Below are 12466 nucleotides of genomic sequence, written 5' to 3' on the forward strand. Positions count from 1 at the left end.
AAACCGGCGTGTTTCTCTCCAGAGAAATGGGCAGGTTTTCTCTCCAAATCTTATGGCACTTTGTCAAAAGAACAATCAGGAGTGCTTATTTCACGTTGTTATTTTGAGGGGCGGGGTCTAAACACACCGGCACAGCCGGCTGCACTGCAATCGAGGCACTCTTTTTAAAGGGCACCCCAATCAGATGACCACACCTGACCACAGAGGTCTCAGGTGCTTCCCCACCTCCACAATCACTGTTGGCATTCCCCCGGCACAATCAACTCTGCCCTCCCATCACAAGATCAACTATGGCATCCCCCACACCGCGATCAGTGGCAGCAACCCCTCCCCCCTATGATCAATGATGGCATCCCCATCCTCCCCCTCAACCAATGGTCACTGGCAGCATCACCCCCCCGCCCCCTCCCCAGGCTGTATCCCCCCTCAACAGTCATCAATGGCATCCCACACCCCCCAGAAAATAATTGCCAGCATTATGCTCTCTCTCTTCCCTCACCAACAGTCATCATCGATATCTTCTTCCTGCGTCTGTCCTCTAGAGAACGAATCTACGGAATTATTATTGGAAAACATGGAAATGGGGGAAGCATTGAACAGATATCTTGTCTCTGTCATCACTGTGGAAGACTTAGAAAACTTCTAGTTAAGCTTTCTTTAAAGTTCTTTGTGGCAGGCTGATACAGAGTCATATGAGATCCGAAGTGAGCTGGTTAGATGGATACAAAACTGGCTTGGGCATAGAAAGCAGGGAGTAATGTGAAAGGGTAATTTTCCAATTGGAGATCTACGACAAACAGTGCCCAACAAGGATCAGTGTTGGGGCCTTTGTTGTTTGTAATATATATAAATGATTTGGAGGAAAATGTAGGTGGTTCGATTAGTAAATTTGAAAATAATACAAAAATTAGCGTGTAGTGGATAGCGAGGAGAATTGTCAGAGCATACAGCAGGATATAAATTGGCAGAAGACCTGGGCCAAAAAGTGGCAGATGGAATTTAACCCAGACAAATGTGAGGTGATGTGATTTGGAAGGAACGTATACAGTGAATGGTAGAGCCCTTAGAAATATTAGCATGTAGAAAGATCTAGGTGTGCAGATCCACAGTTCCCTGAAGGTGGCAACTCAGGTAGACAAGGTGTTCAAGAAGACATATGGCATGCTGGCCTTCATCGGTTGGACATTTGAGTAAAGAAATTGGAAAATCGTGTTGCAGCTGTATAAGACTTTGGTTAGGCTGCATTTGGAGTATTGTGTACAATTCTGGCCGCCACACTACTGGGAAGATGTCGATGCATTGGAAAGGGCGCAGAAGAGAAATTTACCAGAATGTTGTCTGGTTTGGTGGGTATGGACAATGAAGAAAGGTTGAACAAACTTGCTTTGTTTTCATTGGAGCGTCGGAGCATGATGGGGTATCTGATAGAGGTTTACAAGATTATGACCGGCTTGAATAGAGTGGATAGTCAGACTCTTTTTCCCAGGGTCAAAGGGTCAATTACTCAGGGGCATAGGTTGAAAATGAGAAGGGGTAAATTTAAAAGAGATGTAAGAGGTAAGTTTTTCCACACAGAGGGTGGTGAATATCTGGAATACGCTGCTGGAGGATGTGTGGAAGCAGTTTCTATAACAACGTTCAAGAGGCATCTGGATAGATACATGAATAGACAGGGAATAGAGGGACATGGATCATGTAGAGGCAAGAAAACTTTAGATTAGAGAGGCATCTGTGTTGGTACAAACTTGGTGGGCCGAAGGGTCTGTTTCTGTGCTGTACTGTTCTTTGTTCTCAGAGATACTTAAAATTCAAGAGGGAAAAGAGGATTGGCATCCCTAGGGAAAGGGTACTGGGAAAATAACTAGAATTAGAATAATTAGAATTTTTCAAAATATCTTAGATTCTGGAAGGCTCTGAGTGAACTGGAAAATAACAAATATATTGGCTGGAATTAGAATCTCCCACACCTTGAGCACTGCAGAGACCACCAGGTTGAATGTCATTAAAAACTAGGGCGGGGTCTGTCCCTGTTGAAGAGGCTGAAATCAGCAGGCTGAGTGAGCCACTGGGCATACATCGATCTGTCAGTGCCGGGATCAGCACATCGGCAGTGACCCCACATTGACAGCCTCCCAATTGCTGGGTCAGCGATCAAGCTGGCCAGCCCTGCAACCCCTGCATTGCCAGCCCTCCATCTCCCCATGGCCCAATCGCTGGCCCCCTGTCCATTCCAAGGCCCAGTTCTGACCTCCCCCGCCTCCCAGCCTACCCCAATCTCCAGCCAAAGCCACCCGACAGTTAACCCACCCACAGTTCCTACACCCCCCTGCAGACTGACCACCCCCACTTTGGCTTAAACCCCCTGCCCCCAGCCCACCCTGATTGCTGGCCTCCCTCCCTCCCCCATCAATCCCATCTGCAGTGTGGCAGGGCAGCAGGATTCCCCACCTCACAGATCGCCCTCTAAGCCCCACCCCTCATATGCCCCAACCCTTGGCCCTGTCCCATGCCTGGTAGGCAGTGCCAAGGTGCCCCTGGGCATTGACACTTTGCCCCTTGGGCAATGCCAGGAGGCACCAGCTGGCACTGCTGGGGTGCCAATGCCCTAGGAGAACCCCCCTCAATGCCTGATCCTCGAGGGGGGCCCCAATTGCTCCCCCCTCACTCCAGCAGGGTCGATCCACTCGTTGCCCAAAAGTGGAGAGCTACTATGATCCCCACTGGATTGAACTACTCTGATGGGGGTGAGACTGAAGTCTCTGGACCCGCTAATTGCTTTTAAATCACATGCAAAATAAGACTGAAATCACTTCTGCGTTGATTTCCGCCATGGAGCAGACGCTGCTGGAAATCCTATGCTGGGAGACACTTCCGTGGCAGGAACACACGTGCGAATCCCACACATTGCCTGCCATGAGATTCTCCTAGCAGATGGGAGAATTGTGGCCATCATCTTTACTCAAGATAGTAGGTAGGCACTAAGTAGGATACCAAAGGCAGTTAGTCGAACATCTGTCATAGAAAAATTGCTACAGTCCATTATTAAGGAGGGTATAGCAAGGCACTTAGAAAATCGTTATATTGTCAGGCACTGTCAACATGTTTTTGTGAAAGGAAAATTGTGTTAAACTAATTTATTGGAGTTACTTGAGGAAATAACAAGCTATGCGGATAAAGGGGAAATCAGTATACTTAAATTTCCAAAAGGCATTTAATAGGTGTCACATCAAAGACTGCTATACAAAGTGAGAGCTCATGGTGTAAAGGGTGACATTTTAGCATGGATAGAGGATTGGTTAATTAACAGGAAGCAGAGAATAGGGACAAATTAATCTTTTTCAGGTTGTGAAGCTGTAACTTTTAACAAGTAGTGTCCACTGGGATCATTGCTGGGGCCTGAACTACTCATAATATGTATTAATGACTTGGATGATGAGACTGAATATATGATTTTATTGAAACATATCAGATCCTGAGGGTATTTGATAAGATGGATACCTCCTGTTGGAGACTAGAACTAAGGAACACAGTTTAAGAATAAGAGGTTGCCCTTTCAAGGCAGAGAGAAGGGGATTTCTATCCTCTCGGAGGAATTCTCTTCACCAGAACACAGTGGAGGCTGGATCATTGAAATTATTCAAGGTGAAATTTTTCATAGCCATGGGAATCAAGGGTTATGGGGACAGTCAGGAATTGAATCCACAATCAGATCAGCCATGATTTTCAGGGGTTAGTTGGCCTACTCTTGATCCCGAGTCTTATGTCTCTACATGTCAATCTAACACAGAATGACTTAAATGCTGAATTAGCAATTTGTGCCTTCCATTTATTTATACTAGTGTTTAGAAGAATGGAAGAATTATTTTGCAATGTAGTACACTGGTAGTAGGAAAAACATGCATCACTTGCGCTTGGCTCTGTCATATCTACCACAAATTCCACTTTCAGGTCACTATTATATTCCACGTGTTAAGCCATATAAAGGAGCTCACAACCTTCTAAAAGGAAATTTACTTCTACTGCAATAATGGCTTAAATTGTTTGTTTTAACTTATTTATGTATAAAACTAAAAGATAACGTAACTTTGATAATACTCTTTGAAAGCACACCTTTTTATTCATGGACAAAATGAGCAAATCATTAAAACTATTCAGCTTTGGAAGAGAGATCTCTTACCTTGTGACCGTCGGTGACAATTTCTCGGAAATTAACATAAGCAGATAGCAAGCGGGAAAGTGATGTTGAGCCCATTGAAGGCAATGGCTTTTACCGCCATTTAGTGCCAGCGTGCTGACGGGGGTAGCCTCCAACTCGCCTCGCACGTTATCACCTCTGTACTGTAATCACCAGGGTTCCATGTTTAAAGCTGCCTCAGCGCACAGCAGTCACACTTTGCTGGTTGCTGTAAAGTGATGCCTGCCAGGCAATCTGCCCGGAAATTCTCAGATGCCTCTCTGGAGAGACTCCTCGATGCTATAGAGACCCACTGTGATATCATCTACCCATGCTCAGGATGGAAACTGAGCAGCTACTTGACAAACCCAGCATGGCAGGCAGTGGCAGGAGTGGTCAGTGCCAACATACTCAGAAAAGGACAGCCAAGGTAAGCTACCTTTCTCATCACTCTCAATGCACACTCATCACACATCCACAGGGACCTCACGTAATGCCAGTGCAAGGAAAACCGTAACTTGGTTTCCCAAACACATCTTCATCTACCCTGCAGGTTGTGCCCTCATCACCTCACTGGTCCCACTCACCCCACACATACCAGGCATCCTTATTATCAGCCCTGACACCCGTCTTACTTACACTTTCTCAGTTGGTTTTCCTGCAGGACAAGTTGGCTCACAACAAGAGGGAGAGATCCCAGATGGGCGGTGGGATGCCAGGACTCAAGGTCCTCATGGACTCTGAGGACACAGACAACCAGCTGGCCAGGGAGGGTGTCGACCATGATGAAGTCAGCAGCAGTAAACCAAGTAAAGATCTAGCACTGCAACTTCTGTTAGACAACAATGCTGTGAGCCATGTTTCCTGTTTCTCAGGCCCCTGCCATGCACTAATGGACAAGAATGACCATTCTATGATTCTATGACTGCACAGTTCCTAATTTCCTTTGCAACTCCTTAAGTAATAAAGTAGTCCGTGACGGATTGCAGCAACATCTAGACATAAGAACATAAGAAATAGGAGCAGGAGTAGGCCAACTAGCCCTTCGAGCCTGCCCCGCCATTCAATAAGATCATGGCTGATCTGTCCTGGCTCAGTTCCACATTCCCGCCCTCTCCCCATAGCCCTTAATCCCCTCTCTTATCAAAAACCCATCAACCCGCTTCTTAAAAATATTTAGCGAGGCAGCCTCCACCACTTCAACGGGCAGAGAATTCCAGAGATTCACCACCCTTTGAGTGAAGAAGTTCCTCCTCAACTCCGTTCTAAACCGCCCCCACTTTATCTTGAGGCTGTGCCCCCTAGTCCTATTATCCTTTCTGAGCGGGAAGAGTCTCTCCACCTCTATCCTATCCATCCCATTCATTATCTTATACGTCTCAATGAGATCTCCCCTCATTCTTCTAAACTCTAACGAGTACAAGCCTAATTTATTCAGCCTCTCCTCATAGCTCAACCCCCTCAACTCCGGCATCAGCCTAGTAAACCTCCTCTGCACTCCCTCCAAGGCCAAAATATCCTTGCGTAAGTACGGCGCCCAAAACTGCACACAGTACTCCAGCTGCGGCCTCACCAATGCCCTATACAGCTGCAGCAAGACCTCCCTACTTTTATATTCAATCCCCCTCGTGATGAAGGCCAGCATCCCATTCGCCTTCCTGACCACCTGCTGCACCTGCAAGCTGGGTTTTTGCGACTCATGCACAAGGACCCCGAGGTCCCTCTGCACCATCGCCTGCTGCAGTTTTTCTCCACGTAAGTAATAGTCCTTCCTACCATTATTCCTACCAAAGTGGACCACCTCGCACTTGCCAACATTAAATTCCATTTGCCATTTCCTGGCCCATTCACCCAGCCTATCTAGATCCTTCTGTAGACTCTCCCCACCCTCCGCACAATTTGCCTTTCCACCAATTTTGGTGTCATCAGCAAATTTCGACACCCTACACTCGGTTCCCTCCTCCAGATCATCTATATAAATGGTAAATAGCTGAGGCCCCAGCACCGACCCCTGGGGCACTCCACTAGTCACCATCCGCCAATCCGAATAGCACCCATTGACCCCCACTCTCTGCCTCCTATTTGACAACCAGTCCTCTATCCACGCTAACACCCTACCCCCAACTCCATGCCCCCTGACGTTCTGCAATAACCTCTTGTGAGGTACCTTGTCAAACGCCTTCTGAAAATCAAGAAAGACCGCATCCACTGGCTCTCCTCTATCCACCGCCCTAAACACATCCTCATGGAACTCCAGTAAATTTGTCAGACACGACTTCCCTTTAACGAAACCGTGCTGCGTCTGCTCTATCAAGCAGTTCCCCTCAAGATGCCTCGCTATTTCCTCCTTGATGACGGATTCTAACATTTTACCTACAACAGACGTTAATCTAACAGGCCTATAATTCCCCGCCTTTTGCCTGGCACCCTTCTTAAACAACAGTGTAACATTAGCCGTTTTCCAATCTTCCGGCACTTCCCCGGAATCCAGCGACGTCTGGAAAATAACCACCAAGGCATCCACTATCACCTCCGACATTTCTTTCACGACCCTCGGATGCATTCCATCCGGTCCTGGGGACTTTTCCACAATCAGCCCCTCCAGTCTGTCGAGCAACATTCAGGCTTGGCTGATAAATGGCAAGTAACATTTATACTGCACAAGTACCAGGTAATAATCATCTCCATCAAAAGGGAATCTAGCCATTTCTTCTTCAAATTTAATTCCATTGTCTTCACTCAATTCTCCCAGCAATATCGTGAGAGCTTACCAATGACTGTAAACATACCTGTGGCGAGTTATTCACTTTGTGACTCCACCATTTATAAAGTTTAATCAGGAATGTGACACAACACTCTCCACCAGCTTGGATGAGTACAGCTCCCAACACTCAAAAAGCTCAACACCATCCAGGATAAAGTAGCCTGCCTAATCTGCATTCCATCTATCACTGGAAACATTCACTCCCTTCACTGGCACACAATGGCAGAAGTGTATACCATTTACAAGATGAACAGCAATAACTCACCAAGCCTCCTTCAAGAGCACCTTCCACATCAGTGATCTCTATCACCTAAAAGGACAATGGCCGTCCATGCATGGGAACACTACCACCTGCAAGTTCCCCTCCAGTCACACACCACCCCAATTGGTAACTATATTGTCTTTCCTTCACTAATTCTGGGTCTTTCCTCTGCACTTCCCATTTAGGCAAAGACAACTGTCAGCATTAACAGTGATTACCAGGGGAGTTTATAATTGGTGAGTAGATGCATTTGGCATGAGAAATCAACACAAATGCATTCTTGTGACTGACCATTTTTCCACTTATCTTATTATCAAAATTGCAGAAAGCCAGAATACACAGGGGTATTGCTGTATATGTACACAGGAGTATATCTGTATACCTGTGTATATACACAGAGGTAGGTATACTTTATACCTATGGAAGGATGTGGAGGCTTTGGAGAGGGTGCAGAGGAGGTTTACCAGGATGTTGCCTGGTATGGAGGGGAGATCCTATGAGGAGAGGCTGAGGGATTTGGGGTTGTTTTCGCTGGAAAGAAGGCGGCTAAGAGGGGATCTTATTGAAACATATAAGATGATTAGAGGTTTAGATAGGGTGGATAGTGATAGCCTTTTTCCTCTGATGGAAAAATCTAGCACGAGGGGGCATGGCTTTAAACTAAGGGGGGGTAGTTATAGGACAGATGTCAGGGGTAGGTTCTTTACCCAGAGGGTGGTGAGGGATTGGAATGCCCTGCCTGCTGCAGTTGTAAATGCGCCTAGTTTGGGGGCGTTTAAGAGGTCTGTGGACAGGTTTATGGACGAAAAGGGATTGGTTTAGGTTAGTGGGTCATTGTTTTTTTTTAACTGGTCGGCGCAACATCGTGGGCCGAAGGGCCTGTTCTGCGCTGTAATGTTCTATGTTCTATGTATATACACAGGGGTATACCTGTACACTTGTGTATATACACAGGGGTATGTATACCTCTTTACCTGTGTATATACATAGGGAATTACTTGGTGACTGGCATTGCTCAGATCTAGGAAACGTACTGAAAAAAGCAAAATAAAGCAAAACTGGCAGTTTTCCTCCAGCCCAAAATGAATAACACCTTGTTCACAGCAGCAAATTAGGCAATATTGAACACTTATTTTCAATGGACAATATAATTCCACTCTTATGTTTCAATGTGTATAACCCTATTCATGGACAATACAGATTTAGTCATTTGATGTTTTCAGTTACCTGTAGTTTAGTAGCATTTCTCTGGGACCTGGACACGTGCTCTGTTGTTTGCAAATGCATGCAGGAATTATCGTCTAAGCTATATGAATTAGAAGACTGAACACCTAAAACAATTAGAGGAGGTGATTAATATCTTATAATATAATTAGAGAAGACATTTACAACTTTCAGCATAATTTCCATGTATACATCAAAGATTTGATGTTTGGACAACTGCATATCTAAGTAAGTTTGATAGATATAGATATGCAATTCAAACCCTATGCTCAATAGTATGTTGCATCATTGAATGGAAAGAGCTAACTTCTCCATTAGATTTTCTGAATGCTGCTGGATCATTTGGGATGGGATGAGTGAAAAGGAAAGAGTGCATAATAAAATCAGATCCCCTCACTTCTAAACTTAAAAGACAATAAAGTCAGAGCACTGTCTCCTTTGTCCTGTAACTACAGTACAAGAAAAAGGCCTTAGTTCCACATTCAATAATCTTATTACCTCATGGAGTACTTAACTTACCCTGCTTTCCTGCTCTATCTTGAAAGAGGGAAGGGTTCTTGTTTTCTTGCCTTCTCAGTTTTGATGTAAGCTCACTGACCTAAATTGTTACCTCTATTTCTTTTTCCTTATTTGATGGGTACTTCAAGCATATTTTTAATTTTAGATTTCCAGTATCTGCAGTGTCTTACTTTCGTGAAAAAGGACCTACTTTTCTTGTAAGTGATCATTGTTGTTGATAAGTACAGGGCTTGCGTCAATGGCAGACGTGCAAGCACCCAGCTGCTTCCCATAGCTCTGTTAGCTCTCGTTTCTAGTCCAAAACCCCCACTGAAGCTTTAAAGAAGTGCTCGATCTTTGAAATCTTGCCAACTGATTCAGCACTGGAACAAGCAGCTGATCTGCCACCCTGGGGAAAGGAAGTACTTACATGAAAGGATTGTTTCCTGCTTTAAAGAGAGACCCCACACCACACTTCTAGCAAGAAGCGCTGAATTGCTAAAGTCCAGTTGGTAGATTTTGTTTTGAAGTGAATAGCTAGGAACAAAATAAGGCACTAACCTTCAGCAAGAGCTGTCTCCTTAAAAGACATAGCAGGAAGTATTATGAACAAGTAGCACTCAAATGGCAGATTCAGCATTGAAGGAGAGAACTAAACTGGTATTAAGGGAAGGCACAAAGTACTGCAGGGTTATAGGTGATAGACCTGAAGCCTAATCATCTCCTCAAATTGGAAACCAAATGGGCAAATTAGAGGAGAAGCAAAACTTGTCCTCAGCTGTACCTTGATCACTCTCTCAAATCTGTGACTGAAACTTTCTTCCAAAGACCAGCACTTGGGGCTATCTGAGCTTCCTACACCATGGAGTAGCCAAGGGCATGGATGCATCATCCAGCTATCAATTCCTGATACTGTTCCAAAGTGGGATTCGTGACCTCCAGGACCACAAATGAAAAACCAACTGCATAATCAACAGAGTTCACTGAGGTACCAATGTCCAGAACCTTCAATCCTGCCAAATGCAAACTGCCCATGGGTAGCTAAAGTCCAAAAGTGTTTCAACCCATAGCAGATAACATTTTCAGAACCAGACCCTCAAGTGGCAAATGACCATGATTATAACACGCTACATTCAGAATTATAAAAAAGACACAAAAATGTCTCAACAGTTTGAAACATCAGAGAAGCATGAATTTCAAACACTCAACAGAACATCACATTGACAAGCTTGAGACATGTGTCTGCAGGAACCTGTCTGCTCAGACAGACAGGTATAATCCATGATAGAAAATGCCCATTAAAATTAGAGAAACTTTACAGGGGATAAATGATCAACATCTGCAACTTTAAAATTTCCATTAATTTGACCTAAAACTGGGCCATTAAGGTGAACCCAACACTGGGCACGATCATAAAAATGTTGTCCAATGTATCTGGACATAGATCATCCAATAAATTTTGTGATCTGGGCGAATAAAAATAAGATTAAAGAGATGATAATAGTCAAAGACAGAGCTAAGCTTCAGTTTTCTGAATTTGGTATTTTTCAACCTTTCTGCCTTCTTTGAAACAGGATTTTCAATGAAGTTAATCACCTGTAGAATAGAGCTACTTTCATGCAGAATAACTCAAAACATTAATGACTGTAATCCAATCCCTTCACCAGACTCAGGCAGCAGCTCTATCAGTAACAAGGGTGCCTCATTCCAAATCTCCCATGGAGATTCAACAACAACATGGCAATGCATTCCAATCAGACAAGGATAAAATGTACCTGGGCGTCTATTTTGAAGACCTAGGGAAATCCCAACCCAGGCAACCAAAGACTTTGCCCATAACATCTGGGCTCCAGGAAGTTGTAACTGAGCAATATCCCAAAGATTCCCATCCACCCCCCAAAACTTTGAAATACCCATGTAACAACTGCAGGGGACCCCACAATTACCCCTTGATATCCCAAGCAATCCCTCTGGTTTATCAACTCTCACAGGACCCTGACTATCTCCTATGTACTGATTGCCTAATCTACACTCACCCAACTACCCCTGCTGACCAACCTCCTTGAATCCATACCTCCCCTCAACTACCCTCATTACACCCCTCTCACTGACCACCCCCTGTGACAATCTGACCTCACCATTGACCACTCTCCCAATAACTATCCTCCCCACTGACCACTTCTCAAACCACCCAACCTCTTTCAGTGACAACTCTCCCCATCCCCAGTAACTAAACCCCTCAGCAGTGACCACGCTCTCCAACTCCTTCCCCAATTCTATCTACTTGCCTTAGAGACTTTCCTTCTCCTGGGTTTTGCAATGTGACTGGGCCATTAAACTGCTTTATGGCAGCTATTGCCATAAAAAGGGGTGTGTCTCCCTTATCTCTGACTCAGCTGCCCTCAACACAAGGTCCAGGAAATCTACTGCTCTGCCCTGTTCTCGCTTGGCCTAAGTCAGAACATTAGGTAAGAGTGGCTGGATTTCATGTTAAAGAACTAGGAGCAGCGTGGCAACTGATTATGATTGCCCCTCCATAAAAGATGCAGCTCCTTGCTAACATTGCTATACAAACAGTGATGTTTCTCCATTATCCGAATGATCAGATAAGCAGCAAAGACTCCTTTGTCCAAGACAAACTTTGGGCAGTTTAAAGGACCCACCATGATCACCAGAGAAATTCTAGATAGCTACAGATATAAGGGAGAAGTAAAGAGATGTGAAGAGCATGAAGAAAGTGTAGACCACTCAGAAATCCTGTCACAAAGCAGTTCACTGGCACTCAAACCAAAAAAAAACACAATCAACAGTGGAATGGATGCAATATGAGAGATGTTAGAAGTGCAGAATATAGGCAAAATAAGAGCTCCAATTTTTCTGTCCATACATTCCCAGTCAGGTAGTGAACAAGATCTGTGTCTTAATTTTCAGTCCCCATTTTAATTTCAAGACTAACAATGCAAATGTTATGTGGCTACAGTGGGAGAATAAGATTGACTGCATTGCCCTGCAGAAAGCCAGCATGAATTCTATGAGTTGAATAGCCTTCTTCATGACTTCATAATGACTTCATAGCCTTCATAATGACTCTAAATCAAACATTCAAATTCCAATGATGTTAAGTCATGAGGTTAAGTTCAATTATTGCAAATTTTTGGAATTGTACCATATAAAATGCCCACGAAGGTTATCATTAAAATCTACTCATCACTAATGTCCTTCAGAAAAGGGAAACTGTTGCCTGAGTTTGGCCTACATATGACTCTAGTCTCATTGGCTCTTAATGCTCATCCACTTCTCTGAATAACTAGAAATGGGCAATAAGTGTGGCTTTGTCAGCATTGTCTACATTTTAGGAATAATTTGTTTTGAAAAGTCAGCAATTTTAGCAGATGGAAATAGGATGTAGATATGATAGTTCCTGAAGGCACAAAAGTGCCATCCCAAGTAATCATCCAAATGTATCAGATTAAATACACGTTTCATCATTTTGTTACCTTTATCTTTTCCGAGAAGCAGGAATTTGCAGAACTCATTGTTTCAC

General features: G+C 44.3%; 1 protein-coding gene across 1 annotated transcript in view; it reads right to left on the minus strand.

The window, feature by feature from the left end:
- Nucleotides 1-12466, minus strand: part of LOC145350701 (centrosomal P4.1-associated protein-like) — a 73318-nt gene that overhangs the window by 19720 nt on the left and 41132 nt on the right. Inside the window, exon 11 of the mRNA XM_080199910.1 lies at nt 8428-8531. Within this exon, the coding sequence (XP_080056036.1) occupies nt 8428-8531 (104 nt within the window). The remainder of the gene's footprint in view (nt 1-8427; nt 8532-12466) is intronic.

This window comes from Carcharhinus amblyrhynchos, chromosome 12 (genome assembly GCF_965287045.1).
Source record: "Carcharhinus amblyrhynchos chromosome 12, sCarAmb.v2.hapA, whole genome shotgun sequence".
NCBI classification, from domain to species: Eukaryota; Metazoa; Chordata; class Chondrichthyes; order Carcharhiniformes; family Carcharhinidae; genus Carcharhinus; species Carcharhinus amblyrhynchos.